This window comes from Rhipicephalus microplus, chromosome 10, assembly GCF_043290135.1.
Source record: "Rhipicephalus microplus isolate Deutch F79 chromosome 10, USDA_Rmic, whole genome shotgun sequence".
In the NCBI taxonomy this organism is placed as follows: Eukaryota; Metazoa; Arthropoda; class Arachnida; order Ixodida; family Ixodidae; genus Rhipicephalus; species Rhipicephalus microplus.
Genome location: NC_134709.1, coordinates 3,053,653 through 3,070,281, shown reverse-complemented (window position 1 = coordinate 3,070,281; position 16,629 = coordinate 3,053,653). Strand labels below are relative to the sequence as shown.

At 44.9% G+C, this 16,629-nt stretch overlaps 2 protein-coding genes and 1 long non-coding RNA gene across 5 annotated transcripts in view; 1 reads left to right on the top strand and 2 right to left on the bottom strand.

The window, feature by feature from the left end:
- Positions 1 to 2,055: 2,055 nt before the first annotated feature.
- Positions 2,056 to 7,167, bottom strand: LOC142774521 (uncharacterized). Its single transcript, XR_012886427.1, has 2 exons — positions 4,732 to 7,167; positions 2,056 to 4,595 (listed from the first exon to the last, which is right to left on the bottom strand). It is a non-coding gene; the product is annotated as an uncharacterized LOC142774521 (long non-coding RNA).
- Positions 7,168 to 7,254: 87 nt separating this feature from the next.
- LOC119180577 (protein YIPF1) overlaps positions 7,255 to 16,629 on the top strand; it is an 80,764-nt gene continuing 71,389 nt past the window's right edge. For all 3 annotated transcript variants that reach the window (XM_037431682.2, XM_037431681.2, XM_037431683.2), the window contains exons 1-3: positions 7,255 to 7,362; positions 7,503 to 7,545; positions 7,602 to 7,708. In XM_037431682.2, coding sequence (XP_037287579.2) covers positions 7,324 to 7,362; positions 7,503 to 7,545; positions 7,602 to 7,708 — 189 coding nt within the window. In that variant the 5' untranslated portion in view covers positions 7,255 to 7,323. The remainder of the gene's footprint in view (positions 7,363 to 7,502; positions 7,546 to 7,601; positions 7,709 to 16,629) is intronic.
- LOC142774520 (uncharacterized) lies at positions 8,230 to 11,462 on the bottom strand. The gene has a single exon (XM_075874872.1). It carries the CDS (start codon positions 9,766 to 9,768, stop codon positions 9,040 to 9,042), a length of 729 nt encoding a protein of 242 aa, XP_075730987.1. The 5' UTR covers positions 9,769 to 11,462; the 3' UTR covers positions 8,230 to 9,039.

The following is a 16,629-nucleotide window of genomic DNA, read 5'->3' as shown; positions in this document are numbered from 1 at the left end:
ACTATCACAAGATATCGCACAACCTAAAGAAATTAGCTAAGCGCTCTGAAGTTAGGGTTGTCTTTTCGGCTCCCAAGAAGTTGGTCAGCCTTTGTGGCCTTCATGACCGTGACGGAAAACCCAAAGGTTGTAGTAAGAAGCATCGAACTGTTTATGTTCCCTGTATCATATGCGTTGTTTATCGTATCCCGCTCTCTTGTGGTAAAGAGTATATTGGACAGACGGGCCGTTGCCTTAATGATCGATTAAGAGAACATTGTAATAATGTGAAAAACGGCCAGGGGAGTTGGTTGGCCATACATTGTAAATCATGCGGCTGCGCGCCGATATTCAATGCATGCACAGTTATCAATTAAGAGAATGTTTGACAAGCTTACTAGAGAGATTATTGAGGCTGAGGCTATCGCTTCACTGGGGTCTAAGTGCGTCAGCACTCCCTCTCTTACGCTCAGTGATAAAGAATTGTATTTTCTAAGAACTTAATTTTTTGTGCGCATCATTCATGTCATGTGATGTTATTTTTCTTGGTGATATAGGCGAGCGTGCGGTGGTAATAAACATTATGTTGGAAGTTAGCGCCTGTGCCGTGTGTCCTCGTCTTGTGTCCTCGTTTCTTAGCGCTATTTTCAGTCGTCACAATGCACCAACAAGCCCAAATTTCGACAGTGTTGAACACAATATGATAACGAGACACCTTAGTAGAGGGTTCCGGAAATTTTTACCGCCTGGTGTTCATTAACGTGCATCGCACAGTGCATGGGCCATTTCGTCTCCATCGAAATGCGACCGCCGCAGCTATAGGATCGAACCCGCGACCTTCGGGTCCGAGCACCGTAGCCGCTGACCCACTGGGGCATAGCGATCGTCTTTGGCTCGTACCGTCGAGGGGATTTGCCACACTGTCATCACAAAGGGAAATGCACATGCTATGATTCACGAAACAAAGGGGAGATGGGAATGAAACGCAAAGGAAATGAACGGGGAAAGAGGTAAAACAAATAGAAAAATTATAGGAAAAGAATTGAAAATAAACAAAAAAAGATTTTTTTTGTCACCTAGAAGAACATGGCTCAAACCCGCATGGCGGATTGGCCGCGCTATCAATTTGGAATTTGAAGGCTGTGCAACATTAAAAAACGAAGATAACGATCGACTAAATGCGGTGTGAATAAATAGTGAAAAGATTAAAAAAAATTACACATCTTCGCCTATGGGCAACCATCGTGGGATGCCAAAGCATCGGTATACACATCGAGTTTACGTTTCTCTTATATCACTTATTAAACGGTGGTTGTTGAGGCGTTTGAATCACCGCTTGCCGACGCTGACGTTCGGCTTCCCGAGCCTTCCTCTGCTCTACGGCGGTGGCGCTGCCGCTGCAACTAGCGCCGACGTTGACGTTTCGTACACCGTTGTATAGAAAGAAAATGACGGAAGCACAGCGAATGCGCGCTTTCGCAGCCTGTCATCTTCGGGATTCGCCTGCCGGCGTTACCGTTTGCGTTCAGCTTTTCGAGCGTCCATAACGCTGTTGCGAAGGAGATCGCAACGCTTGCCGGCGTTGCCGTTTACGTTCAGCTAGGCCTAGTTCAGCTTCGTGAGCGTCCATAGCGCCGTGGCGAAGGAGAGTAAAACAAGAGCGAGTGTGCAGTAGTGGTTGAGAGAGAGAAACGGAAGAGGACAAACGAAGCGAACGCGGTAAGGAGAAGGAGGAGAGTCGGCGCATGCGCCGTATGAGTGCGGACTCCGCAGAACGGACACTTCCCCGAGCATAAAATGCTTTCGCTTTAAAAAGCCAGAGTTGAAAGGTCAAAATAAAAGGAAAAAAGCGTGGCTGATCCCCCTATCTAGGAATCGATATAACAGGAAAGTGAAACGTGTCCTCACAGGGGTATTTGACTGTTTCAGCAGCAAACTGCAAAGTCACGCGAAGAATGGCAAGCAGCCCGAAACTTGGTGCGCACACCTCAAGCAGAAAGTACTTGAACTGGTATAGCGCATTACGGGGAAGAAGAAACGGCCGAGCAGACCGACACAAGAGGACAGAGCGCTAACTACTTCCAACTGAGCTTTATTGTCAAACTGCATCAAATATGTAGACCGGCGCACGCATACAAAACCACCCTAACGCAACGACAAGATTACACACAACATCGCACCGTCACACATCACAGAATCATAGGCGGTTATCCTGATTAAGGAAGGCCACTTCATGTTCAGATAAAACCAAAGAAGGGGCGCTAATACACGTGATGCCAGCTCTTGCTATACAATGCGCTTCTATAATTTCCCGAGTTAATTGTGACGGGTGCTTTTTAACCACTTCACATTGATCAAACATGCGGGAACATCCACAATCGCGAATTCCACTGGAATTCACTGCAATGTAGTTTTTCTAAATTTGTTAAATAAGCAATTGCGGATGCCTGCATTTCTGAATCTTTCTCGCTCTGCAATGCTACATTGAGTACTTCACAATTCTGCAATGTCGCGTTGTGTCGAGAGGGTAGGCACTAGTTTTAATACTCAGCCGTGAGCCCATATCATAGGTATTATGTATATTGGGGATGGGCCTAAAAATATTTCAGGCTTGCTACATTTATTGTTAGAGTTAAGTTACACAGTTACCACAGCTAGAATTTCTCGTCACAGGTAATGGCCAGTCTGCTGAGTATGCAGCGAACATGTATGCTAAAGGGGCACTTATGAGGTGTGTGCGTACAGATAGAAAAGGCCCAATTCTAATAAATTAAGTTTCAGACATGCATTGTACAATTTTGTTGTCTGTACATCTTTGTTGGTACTCTTACATCACACTATCTTCTAAGCCCTGAGCACAATCCCTTCTTTTGCAAAGACATATCCATAGAACTTGAGTTATCTCTTGCAACCAAGCACTCCTGAAATCAATTGGTGGTACATGATGTGAATCTGTCCGAATACTGGATCAATAAAGGTCACATTTATTACACACTTGTTATTGTGTTTACTTTTTCAGTATACTTGTGGTTGAAAATGAAGTTGCTTTCTCCCTGCTACTTTTAGAGGTTAGGACTTGAAATACGTACTATCTTGCAGTGTGGCTGTAGATATGTGAAGATCATGTATGTTTCAACTACCTGTGCGATTTCCTAGATTTTTTTTTCATGACCGTAGTGCACAGAATTTCACTTCGTAGTGGTAGACACTAGAGTTATGACAACTTAATTTAAACAGAAGCAGATGTGCACAAGGAAATCTGGAACGTTTTTCTGCCAAAAAAAAAAACAAAAAAACAGTACCACATGCAATGAACACAATCTTGCTCCTCATGACAGCATTCACGTCTTTGAGGAAGCTGTGCTGCAACTGCTCATCACCTTTATGATTTATTATTTTAGGAGCCCATTGAACATATGTGCAAAGCTAAAGCAATTGAGTGCAGTCTTATGAGCTTTGGTGCATCTTTTTGTAAACTTGTATGAGCTAAACACAGTTAATTAAGACAAAACAGTTCTGGGTGTTGTTGGTAAACTGTTACAAGGCACAACTAAATGTCGGAAAGCCTGTTAATGCCCATCACTGTGGGTGTGTTCATTATGTAGTGCAATTAATAATTTCCGACAATTCACATGCCAACTATGAAGTGATCGTGAGTCGTACAGTAGTGGGCAAATTAGGTTGATTCTGGCTTCCAGGGGTTCAAACAAATGACATTGTAGGCTCACAGGAGACAAGACTGCTTGTCGAAACATTTGTTTTGACCCCTTATGTTAACATATTTTTCATATTTTCCAGCTTCCATCTTTTAAGGGTCAGTTTAGTTCACCTGCACCAATCCGAACTGGTTCACAACTGTGCACGAGAAGTTCAGAACTTGTGCGGCAGGAGTTCAGCAGTGCGATATCACAAGTGAATGACAAGGTGCCGACAAGGTGGAATCCTTATTTTTGTTCGCTTAATTTAATGAGGTGCAAACATCTTGGCAAAACACGCCGCATTTATAGGGGTGGGTACAGCACCTACGTCTAATGCTATGTTGTTTGTTAAGCTGTGCGAGCAGCTGCACCAAACCAGCGCCGTCAGAGCAGAAGGTACCGGAAAGTCATGAAATAGTTTTGGTGCTGTACCTCTCCTGCGCTTTTTGAAATGAATGGCAAGACTTAGAAGATGCCATTGCTGCGCCACTGAAACGAATGGCGAGGTGCAGCACTTTGTAAAATGAATCATGTGGTGCAGGCGAATCGAACAAACCCTTAAGCACACAAGCATCTTAGCGTTTCACCCCCCATCGAAATATGGCTACAGTGGCTGGGATCAAACAGTGTGTTGTTCAGCTCAGTAGCGCCACACAATCTATAACTACTAGTGTTACAGTTTCAACAACACATTATTGAAGTTTCAACAACATTATTGAAGTGTAGACTCCATGCCACTGTAGGCAGGCAATGTAGCCAATCTAAAGCACCTCTCCACGATATGCGCGGTAAAACATTCACAAATACAGCATTACATCTGTGAGGTTAGAGATGACCTGTTGTAGTGGACATTCAGATGTTTCAACGTGCTTGCAGAGTGGACATTCGGGGGTAGTCATCCTGTCATTGCATGGCAGTCTGGAAAAACAAGTAACATTACCAGATATCAATGCATGAAATCAATGCATAATCAATGCATGAAATTTTCCAAAGTAAACAAATAAACTCAGTTAATTAGTAAACAAGAGTATTTTATACATATATGTAGCGGTACCTTATAACACGTATATCAATCAGGGCTGCTTCTTCACAAGGCATGTCACGTAGCAGGTTCCTTGCCCATTGTACACATTTGCTTCTATGTCAGGTGGGCCAGGAGGCTGTGGCAGAAAAAGAAGTATTTCTCATTTATGTGACGCTTCCTTTGTCACACTATAGCAAAACCAGATCCATAATTATGTGATGTTTCTAAAACGCGACTGCAGTAAATTATTAACCGGTAGGTTTTTTGCACTAATATATGGGCTAGCTAAGAAGACACATGCGAGGCGACAGTGATTTATTTGTCTTCTTTTATCGCGACGGCCTGGTTGATGTTACCTGGTGATAGAATTTCAGAATTAACTATTGAGTTAGCGGCTCGTTCCCACGTGAAGCCATGCACGCCGCAAGTAACGCACGTTTTTCCGGTTACAGATATAGAGGTTCAACAATTTTAAATCTTAATACTGCAATGGGCTGCCACCGTGTGACGCCTACGCTGTCATTGGCAAAAAAAAAAAAAAAAAAAGCTACATATGTTGAAATGAACCAACTAGCCCCGCAAGCAACCATCCTTAAAAAACTGAAGTGGTTTCTACTCCCCGGCCCGGGCTTGCAACGGGTGTTCATTCGACGAAAGCTTCAACGGTCGCTTCGCTCCCCGAAAGTCACTCGAATTCTCTTCGCGAAAGCATTTGAACGATTCAAAATAAACAGAATGAAAAAGAATGTGTCGGTCGGCAGAGGCTCGAAATATTTACAGCGAAACAAATCAGTCCGAGACACATCCGAACGTACCGCGAGCCGTTTATTGTTGTTGTTCTCCTATTGTTAGTGGCGCATACCCACTGTGGGGGATTGGCCAAGAATCGAGTGGTTTCAACATTTACTATTCAGATTTGGAATGATGGAGGTTTAACAGAAAGGTTACCGATAGCCTAGGAAAGTGTGGTGCTAAATGTAATGCATACAAATATTTACATAAACGAATTTATTCTTAGAATTGAGCAATAATCTGATTTTATATGTATATAATTATGTGGACCTGTTAGGATAATGAAACTGGTTAATTAGTCAACCTATTAGTTTTATCAATATAGTCCCGGACGGCCGCGCATACTGTCGCATTAGAGAAACCAGAAATGGAAGCTCCAAAAGACAAAATGACAGGCAAAGATAAGTCCATACCAATACCACGTAAAGGTATTTCTAGTAGGGTTTTTCGTAATGTGTTAAACCGCCTGCAGGTCAAAAAGAAATGATCTATTGTTTCCAGTTCATCACAGAATGCACACAGTGGCGAAGGTACCTGAGCAGACCTGTGTTTAAGAAATTTAGATTTGGTACCCGGCAACGCAGCCTTGTGATAGCTACTTCTTGTTTTCGAGTGCGGCAAAAGTCTCTTCGCCAGGGATATAATAAATGGCGATATTCTGTAGAGTTTGTTAGTGCTGGACCTATAAAGACTTGCATAAGCGTACGTCTGCGGAATCGAGCAGCAGTCACATAAGCGGATGATGGACAGAGTGGTAGAATTGGTTCGCTGATTGACGACTTAGCTAAGTAATCGGCTATTTTATTTAGAAACAAACCTTTATGTCCAGGCACCCAAACTAATCGTATTTTTCTCAAATGCGCAGGTACTAGTGCACGGAACGCCTTCGTTACGTGATTATCAGCACCAACAGAAAGTGCCGCGCAGAGATGGAATCTGTTATTATGACAGCTGATGTAATTGCTGTATCTAACTTGCGTAAGGCGAGCACTACTGCCAGAAACTCAGCCACAAAAACGGGTATGAAATCGGGTAGTCGAAGGGAATAAATCCAATTTAAAATCGGGCTGAAAATACCAACCCCTGACTTTTCGTCGTATTGCGATGCGTCTGTAGCAATAATAACGTTCGTTGTAATACGGCGCAGGTGATCTTGTAGTAAACCATCCAAAATATTATGGGGAAGTAATTTGGCATTATTAGGAAAAATGTCGTCGAATTGAATTTCCACCGGGGCTAAATTATCACGACTCGGCATGATGTCGCACACACGTACGTTTAGAGGCTCCAGTAAATTTTGCACAAATATAATTTCTGGCGTGTGAAATCGCGGCCATCTAGCAGCAAAAAATGATTCCGGGGTGGAAATAAAGGCCGTTTCTGAATGTCGTAATGGTGATTAATAAATTCTTAAGAACGTCTGAACAGTCAGAAGGCGAATTCTACAAAAACCGTTTACTGCCATCGCAACCGTTGGCCGCCGCAAACTTTGAAATTAGGATAATGATGTCGATAGGCTGCTACTGACCTCGAATGAGCTGGAGCAAAAACTATTACAGAAAATTGATAACGCAGCACATGTTTAAGAAAAACTACTTGCTAGAAGAACAAAATGTTTTTATGTGTAGCGGTACGCAAACATGTAGTATTTGATCATAAAAAAAATTGACCCCGACGAAGGCGCTGCGCCTCTACTAGAAAGTGCAATAGCGCGAGTGGCGAGAGAGGTTAGTAGATCCACTCTGGGTGTTTGAAGCAAAAACGCGCCGCGGTTGATTTTTTTCGCCCCCTACAGGTGAGCACTTGAACTTGAGAGTCTCTGTCTTGAAAATGGCTGCTCCCACAACTGAGAAAATTGTTGACATCGATGTAAGACACTCTCCGTACTTAACAGCACCATTTATTTGTGTACAAATCGTGCTACTGAGGTTCAACTGCTTAGAAACGCGAGTTCCCGTCTTCTGCTTTCACAGTCTTGAATGCAAGCTTTTAAATTTTCGCAATTACAGGTGGTCGACCCAAGCGAAGCGCAAGCGAACTTACAGTTCCAAGGTAAGTGGTGCGAGCAGCGTCCGTCAGCAGTGGGTATCACGCTCACTGTGTTTCAGACTTCTCGGACACCCTGCAAGGCGGCCCGCTCGGTGGTCGGCCAGGGACGAATCGATCGTACACCAGTTTCTCGGACATGAATGACGACGACGACGAGAGTGACGAGGTCAGTGCCGTAACAGTTTAGTAATTTCAGAACTATATATTGCTTAAATATTTTGAAATTATGAACACATTCTTTTACATGAAGGCACCGGTCGTTTCATGGCCGATCCCCCATGGTGGGTTGCACCGGGATTTAAGGGGCAATCAATTCCGCCGCCTAATTTCTACGTACAGTATTGGTCTGGTGTGGTGCCTTCTCCTTTGTGCGCGAGCTGTAGCGAAACGGAAAATATCGACCAGCTGTCGCCGTTTCAATTGAAACATAGTAGCACACAGGAATACCCCAAATCGGGGGTACAGAGTGACATGGGATGGACATCGTTCGAGGGCAGGGAAGCTGGCAGTGAGATAGAATTCGAGGAGCTATTGAGAAAAATGAAAGAGGAGCATTGGGCTAGGAAAGCTTTCAGCTACTAGCACATGAAGAATGTTGATTCTAAATGGAGGAAGCAAACTCGAATATTGTATAGCAAGTATTTAGACAACAGCAGAATACCAGCCCAGAAGGAAACATCGGTTAAAAAGAAGAAAACAAAGGGACATATTGAATATTGAAATGTGTTAGCTTGCGGTGCCTTTGAAGCACCCTAAATGTTGTAGGCAGGGAACATTTTACTTAGCTCTCAAGAGAACACAAGCCACACGGGCTACAACGACGCCACACAGGCCACGAACTGCACAAGTGTCTCTCCGTCACATCTTCGTTCTCATCCACCAGCTACAGAGGGCATGGGCATTTTCAACATTCCGCCATCCGTTTAACGTTCTCGTTAAGGCACTTTTGGCAAAGTTACCCAAGTGCTTTTTCAAGCAAATGCTCGGCCATCCTATTAAACTACTTTTTGATTCACACACGATAGAAACAAGATAAACAAGAAACAAACCAATAACGCAAAAAATGGGCTATGTCTATACACTTACGCATAAAGTTCTTCAGGGCATGCAGAAGTTCGCCCGTTCGTGGCGGGAAACTTTCAAGGATGTGTCGTTACTTCCGGCTATCTTGACTGGCTTGAGTTTGAAGAAAGCCACAACACGCACGATGCCAGTGTCCTCTTGTCTAAACTGTGGCTTTGATGCTTGGTCAGGCTCGTGTTTGGACTTTCGTTGGCTCGTCTGCTGCGGTTCTTTCTTCGGATTTGCTCTGGCATTACCATGTTCTTGGTGTAGTCTGTTTCTGTTGGCTTCGGCTGTTTTGGTTCACTATCTTCGTTCGGGTTTTTTCCAGGGCTGTTCGTTCTTTTTTTGCGTCTGCTCTCCGGCACTTTTTCCCGATTCTTTCAGTGGCTTGTCTTTCCTTTTATCGTCTTGGCTTGACTGGTCCTTCAGTTTTTAGTCTTCTGCAACCTCGCCCTCCTCCTTAAGAGTCGCCTTTTGTCCCTGGGCTGTTTCTTCATCTTCTTCGTTTTTCTTTCCTTTTTTGCTGCATTTTGGTGCAGTTTCTTCTGCCGTGGGGTTTACTTTCAATCTCTCTGCCTCGCTGTATGTTCTCGCAGCACCGGGTTGCGAGTTCATTTGCTTTTCTTTCGCCTGGGCCTCGCTTTTGTCCTCGTCTTTTGGCTTTCCTTCACTCTCAGCTTCGGCTTCGTTCTTATCTTTTGGCTTTCCCATTGGTCCGGCAGACATCTTGGGCTTCAGATCTTCTCTTTCCTTCGTTGTCAGATCTTTGCTGTCTCCGAAATTCTCGACATGTGGCGGGGCTTGTTTGAAAAACAGGATCACGTGTCCTTTGAGGGTCACATCAGGCACGACTTCCAGTTCTTGTAGACCTGGGGGCATCGTCTGCTTCCGCCGGGGTACTTCCTGTTGAGAGCAGACAACGGCCTGTCGCGTAGACGTGGGTCTCGGGTGTGGTGTGTCTGTCCACGAGCGGGAGTGGTTCGCGTCGTTTGTCAATTTTCTTGCCGTGGTAGCAGGCAGGCAGTGTTCTGAACCTGAAGGTGGTTTTAGGCTTCGATTGCATGTGCCGAAAAGCCATTGTTGTTCCAGTTCGATGTGTTCGAGCTCCAAGATGTCGTGCAGCAGGTCGTCGTCATCTTGATGTGTCCGACACAAGAGCATAATGCAGAATTCGCGCAACCTCAGCCCCGATAGAACTTTCTCTCGCGTATCGTTAAAGTCCAGGTTGAGTTCGTGGCAAAGACGCACTTTATAGTGGACGTAGGCGGCCGTGTTCTCATTACGCTGCTGCACGCACTCTAGCGTCTTGCTCCACCATTCTGCAACACGTGTCGTGGCTGACGAAGGTCCGACGGAAGTGTGTCTCGAACTCCTCGAACGGTACCAGTCCTTGCCAGCTCCTATCAATCGTGCCTTGGCTGTTTCCAGGGTGTACGCTGCTGGCCACCCGTGAAGGTTAGATGTTCGGCGAATATTCTCGATCCACTCGCGCGCCGAAGGAGCGTCTTTGGAGCCGTCGAAAGGACTGATATTGTGGCTCAAGTCTGGAATTACCTGGAACGTTGACGCTGGTTGAGGTTGCGCTGGCAGTCGGTCGTTCCAGCACGGTCAATAATAGACAGTCCTTTTCTTGGATAGCTTGTAATAGTTCATGAGCTGTAATCTTGTCTCCGTGGTCAAAGTCCGCATCTCCACCACCAGTCGGGTTGACTCGTTAGTTGGTGCGTTCCATTAGGCTTACGTTAAAGGGACACTAAAGTCAAATGACAATTTATGTTAGAGTGAAAGCTCAATGTATGACAACATCTAAAAAAACAATATTATCAACAACAGTGCTCTACCGAGAAATTAAGGTAAATGCACAAGAACACAAGCGCAAAAGTAGGACGTTTTCAAAATAATCACGATGACATCAGACGGACCGCCTGCAATTATTCACTAGTGATCGATATAACTGCACTAAATAAAGAACCTTCATGCATCAATAAATGCAATAAAAGGCTGCTTGTTCATTTCTGTTTGATGCACGAAAAAAAAAAAAAAAAAGAACCGCCGGACGTTACTATGAGGAATGGCGCGAGTGGTTTAAAAATTCAATTTTTCACGCTTACACAGTACAGGTGGTGCCACCTAGCAGGTCGCTGTCGAAACAAAAGGGTCTGCACATGGCTTTTGAGATTGCGGGCGCGTGGCGGTTTTCTCTACAGCTGTCCCAATCGCACAGAGAGCGCGTGTTTTCAGAGGTAGCCCGCTTTTTTCTCCGCACTGCGGCGCTCTTTCTTTTGGTCGAAAAGGCTGCCACGCTGTTGGCGAAGCTTCTTTGTGGCAAGAAAAATTGGTTTTGTGTTTTTATATAACTTTCTGTTCATTTGGAAATTTCGGGTCAAGGTGTACCAGAGGCAAAGTGAATGCTGGGGCATTTTATTTTCAAATGGGGTTTTCATTTCACTGTAGAATGGTGCCACCCTTATTAGAGCATTTAAATTTATGATGCCTCTGTAAGAGATCCGCATGTGCTAGAAACTATACTTCGAAGTTCATGGGCTGTATAGTAGGGGGGGGTACTGGCGAGAAACAAAGAAAAATGGCGCCCGATCTTTTTTGATTCTCCAGTAGGCTACCTTGGCAAATACTTGGTTTTCTAAAAGATGTCGTTAGACCGCATGTGCGACCTTTTGATTTGGCTGCAGTAGAGATAACAGTAAATGAACACGATACTGATATTGCTATGGTGCTACCAAATCATAATCAAAATACAGATGACGAAAAAAGGAGACGATAACTCGAGCACTTTCACTGTGAAGGACGTAGGGAGTAAATGCAGGTCAGTTAATCGTAGCCTTTCACAATATTCCGGCAAAATTACTTATCACATTGTGGCACGATCAGCGCACTTTATTATCTGGAGCGTAATTGGAATTTGGTTGGCCACCTGATAAATGTCGATACACAATAAGATAGTTAGGCGATCTCTAACAATAGGTGGGCAATATGATTCAGCGACAATAACCCAGTCTTCACCCTCATACGCATCTCTAGTAAGGGGGAATGGTAGAATGCCTCTGTCATGGACGAGAGAACACCTCCTTGCAATAATCAATATAAGAAAAATACAGCAGTTGCCATGCTTTTATTTGCCAATTGGACCAAAATGAAAGTCGTAACAGAAAAAAATACTTGCCTTCAATGCAGTTAGAAGATTTGTCAGAAATTTTGCCCACACGCAAGAAAAAAAAAATCATGCGCACACTAAAATTTCGCCTGCTCTGCTTTCTGCCGTGGTCTCCGCCCCTCTAGGAACCCACATTAAATGCGCCCCCTCGCGGTAGCCGGGCGCGTGATGTGATACTCGCTGGTTTTGCTGGGAAGCGCGGCGATTGGGACGGCCGGAGAGAACCGGGCGTGCGCTCGCAATCTCGAAACCAATGTTAGTAAATTGATCAATGGCTGCTGTTGCTGCTGTGGCTCCTGCTACTTTCGGTCTGCTGCTACTAGCGCAGTAAAGCCAGGCAACGTTGTGCATGGCAAGAGTGACATGAGATGGTTTGGCCGGTCTACTTCATGAGGCGGGTACTTTGAAGTGCGCTAACCCGATGCGGAGCACTAAAACATTATTTTATTTAAAAATAGGCCCTTCCTTGGCACAAAAGTAACTCTACGAGGTTTCTGAACCGCCATTCCAACAACCAACGTCAACTTAATAGTTGGCTTTAGTGTCTCTTTAACAAGCTTCGTAGACTGACCAAACTCATTTTTTTCGCTGTGGTGATTGGATGGCGATCCCACTTCTAAAGTGTTGTCTTCCACCTCGTAATAAAAGAGCAATTTACTAACACAGAATAAAACACATGCCACGCAGGCTATACTCAAACGTTACACAGGCTACTAAACGCCACAGGCCAAACTGCACGAGTGTCTCTTTGAACGTCGTCATCTTCCTTCACTAGCTGCCTCAGGCCACGGGCATTTCCAACAAATGCTTAAGAAATTATCACTGGACACCCACCGAACTTTCAAGCAGGCAATAGCAGATGAAAAGATCTACGATAATTCTCGAAGTAGGTCTGCGCTGTTCGAGGCCAGAGCGGGAGTATTTCAGACCAAGATGTCCCAAGCCAAATACGAAGGCACAGACAGGTTATGTAATGCGAGTGGAAAAGAGGAAAAAATGGCTGAACATTTGATAATGTTCTGTAAAGGGCTCCATCCTATAGTGGGTATGCGCTTGACATAACCCGCAAGGCGCGCTAGCATCGTTCCAGGATGCCGCCATCTTAGTGGTCTTGGTGGTTCGACACGATATGGAGGCGGTGGTGACACTGTGAAGCTATCTGTTTCTCTTTCTTTTCTTGGGGCACCTGGGGACTGCAATGGATTTATGCGCATACGCACGTTAGTTAGGTAAACCTGCTTGACAGTGTTACTTGGAGAAAGTGCGTCTGTGCATCTGCGTCCCACTTGAACCTCAAGACGCTGAACTCGAACCCAATATTGAGCTGCTGCCACGGGTCGACTTAACTGGCATATTGGACTACCTTGTTCATGCGACAAGTTTTGTGTCCCGTGACCAACGAAAAGCTTACAAATCCTTGGAGGCTCACAACTATTTCACACGCAAATGGGTGCAACATCTAAGCGTGAAGGTTTTCCAAACAACACGATTATAGTGGTAGCCGGAGAGGTAAACAGACCTCCCTTGTTCAGTTGAAATCACTTTTATGTTGTCGTGCAAGCACTGTGACAATACTGTTAACACAGTAATGAGATTTCATAGCTGGAAAGAGATCACAGCAATTGCTGTACTGGCTCTTTTCTTATCGACAACCACTGCGTACTGTGCTCATGTGTAGCAGAGTGATCGCAGCTGTTTAGTGCAGGCTTGCAAGTTCTGCCATATAGCGTGATCGTTGTTGTCGGAAAGGTAAGCCGACTTCCCATTTATTTCTTATTCGGTTTCTTCTGGCGATCATGAGCGCCGATGAATCCAATAAACAAGTTCACGGAATAGCAGGGCATGAAGTCTCGGCGGTTAATATGCTACGAAACCACTCCATCCTTTGCTGTGCTGTTACCTGTGCGGTCTTCTGGCATTTACTTTTCAACACTTTTGGTGTAAAAAAAAACCTACAAAGGCAACGGTGTCACTGCTCGGCGATGCTATCGCAACCTTGCAGATCAAGGTTCAGTGCATACCCCCAATAGTCTAAGATAATGGCACGGAATTTTTCAAAGCATTGGGGTTAACAGCAAATAACCAGGAGGAGGCCAACCAATTGGTGGCTACAATCAAAATACAAGTGAGACTCAATCCTCTTTATTTACTTATTTATTTACATATACCTCACAGGCTCCAAGTAGGAGTATTATGTGAGGGGGCTATGCAATACTTCTTTATCAAGAAACACGGAACAAACAAAATAAATGCACGAGCCAAGTATGGAAATACTAAGTATGAGGAAGAACATGTACAAATGATGCGAAACTTGTGTTATACATAATTATATGAGTTGACATGTAAATGTACAAAGAATGAACGCGGATAAGAAAGATATGATTAGGAAACACAATCGTAAATAGTTAGTACTATATTCCTAAATGCTGCACACTACACCATCAGGAGGATCATTCCAATGAGCGATTGCACGTGCTAGTGCCGATGTGTTAAAGGCTTGGGTGCGGCCGAAAAGACGAGAAAAACTTTGCTAATTGTGAAGCCTGTGAGATTTGTGATGGGGTTTTGATAGTGGCAAGGTATTCATGTGTGTACCATAGATGACTTTATGGAATAAATACAGAATAGCTATCTTCCTGCGCAATGCCAGGGAGGATAAGGACAACGAAGTCTTAGTTACACTGGCATAGCGTATGTAGTTACGCGCAATAAAACGTGCAGTGCGGTTTGCGCAGATTCCAATAAGTCAATGAGATAGGCTTGATAAGGTGACCAGATGAATGATACATACTCTAGTTGTAAGTGAACAAATGTTTGATATGCATGCTAGTTTATGTGTAATGGATGGTACTATATGAAGGTTATGTTTCAGGTATTCGAGTGTCTGTGGCAGTAATTTTTTCAATGTGTGTTTACCAGGATAGATTCGGAGTGAAGTTAATTGCAAGGTACTTGTAGTGGTCGGTTGCCAATATAGGTTTATTGTTAAAAGAATATTATGATGACTCGGTTGTAATGAGGTTTATTGGCTGTGCACTCGGGAGTGAACAAGCGCAACGGACTCGAAGATGAAGCACACATTCAAAGACGATGATGACTGTCAGCCAGAACAGGTGATGATAATTGACTGCTGTCTAGGTGAGGATGAGGCGCGTAATAGACTATGAAACGGGGTTTATTGGCGCAAGTAGTACTTGCACAGCAGGTCTATTGATGCGGAAGGCGGGCGGTAGCAACGGTCCTAGGAATCCCAGCACTCGGGGCAAACGCTTGCGCTTGGCTCCTCCCGCTAAAAGCATGACCCACTGCGGCACACAATCTTCTTCCTCTCTACCACTACATTAATTCTCACGCGGGGAAGTGGCCAGCCTGGCCGCTGCAGGCAGGTAGTCAAGGTGATGAGGAACGTCGAGTGAAAAGCTTCATGCGGGAAAAATGTACGATTTCGGTGCTGTGGTAACAGCGGTCAGTTGGCACGGCAAGAGGTGTCATGGGATAGTTGACAGGTCAAGTCTGCTCGAAAACTACATATGGGCTGATGAATTGAGGCTGGAACTTGTCACACGAACCAGGTGCGCAAATTGGTGTCATTAGCAGCACCTCGTCACCCGGGTGCAATGATACTACACGATGAGAGGGGACGTAGATGGCCTTTCTTGCTTGTTGCGTAGCTTCCGTGTTCATACGAGCGCACTGGTGGCACTGGACAAGTCGAGGAATATATTCTTCACAAGAAGACGGTGATGGGCCATGGCTGGTGAAGAAGGGAACTTCGATAGAAAGTAGGTTAACGTCGATTGACGAGACAAAACCATGAATAGCCGGTTGTACGCTGAATAGCTGTGTTGTAGGCAAAAGTGAGCAACTGTAGAAGTTTATCGCAGTTTTTGTGATTCGTTTGAATGTATACAGCGGTCATGTCAGCAAGGGTTCGATGAAATCTCTCAATCAGATCGTTTGTTTGAGAATCGTAGCTAGAAGCCGTTTTGTGTAGTGCCAGAAACGCGTTGAAGTTCACCTAAAAGCTGTGATAAAAACATCTTTCCACGGTTGCTTGGAGTACGCGAGGAGCACCATGACATAGAATTATGGCCTGAAGGACGTAGACAGCAACTTTCGATGCTGAACTTTTAACTACTGAAGTTGTCTCGGCGTAACGTGTCAGATGGTCTACGGCGGTGACTGTCCATCTATTTTTAGCACCAGTAACGGGAAGGGTCTCATAAAGATCGACACCGACGACCTTAAAAGGTGTTGTAGGGCACGTCATTGGCTGTAATTGACCAGCAGGAGGAGATGTCGGAAGTTTGCGAAGTTGGCACGGAGAGCAAGAACCCATGTACCTCTCTACGCTGGTAGAAAGGCCAGGCCAATAAAAGTGGCTTCGAATGCGGTCGTAGGTTTTGTGAAAGCCGAGGTGGCCAGCAGTCAAATTGTCATGAAAGGCGTTAAGTAGATGATGTCAAAAAAAGCGTGGCAGGACAGGTACCCAGCGTTGACTGGCAGGATGATAAATGTGACTGTTGGAGTTAACGCGAGGAAGATCCAGCCCTGACAGCGTTCAGTTTTCGAACTGATTTTTTATTGTCGCGCTGCACCCGCCGCGCGGTCCAATGCGAATTTCTTCTTCCTTGACGAGCGCCGCATTCTGAAGCGCCACTGGGTTTCCCCCGTAGAGCGAGAGCCGTAGGAGTCACCTGAGGAGTCGCCCAGTGGACATGCTTGGATGTGGGCATCCAGACTGAAGATTGAAACCCCGTGGCCGCGAGAATGGCGATATATGCAAGTTTCAGTCTATCAGCAGCCACGACATCTTCACGGCCATTGATGTCTAGCGTGAACGTCTTAGG

Excerpts from the sequence above, each read along its gene's own strand:
- LOC142774520 (XM_075874872.1), bottom strand. The coding sequence starts at position 9,768 with ATGCTCTTGTGTCGGACACATCAAGATGACGACGACCTGCTGCACGAC.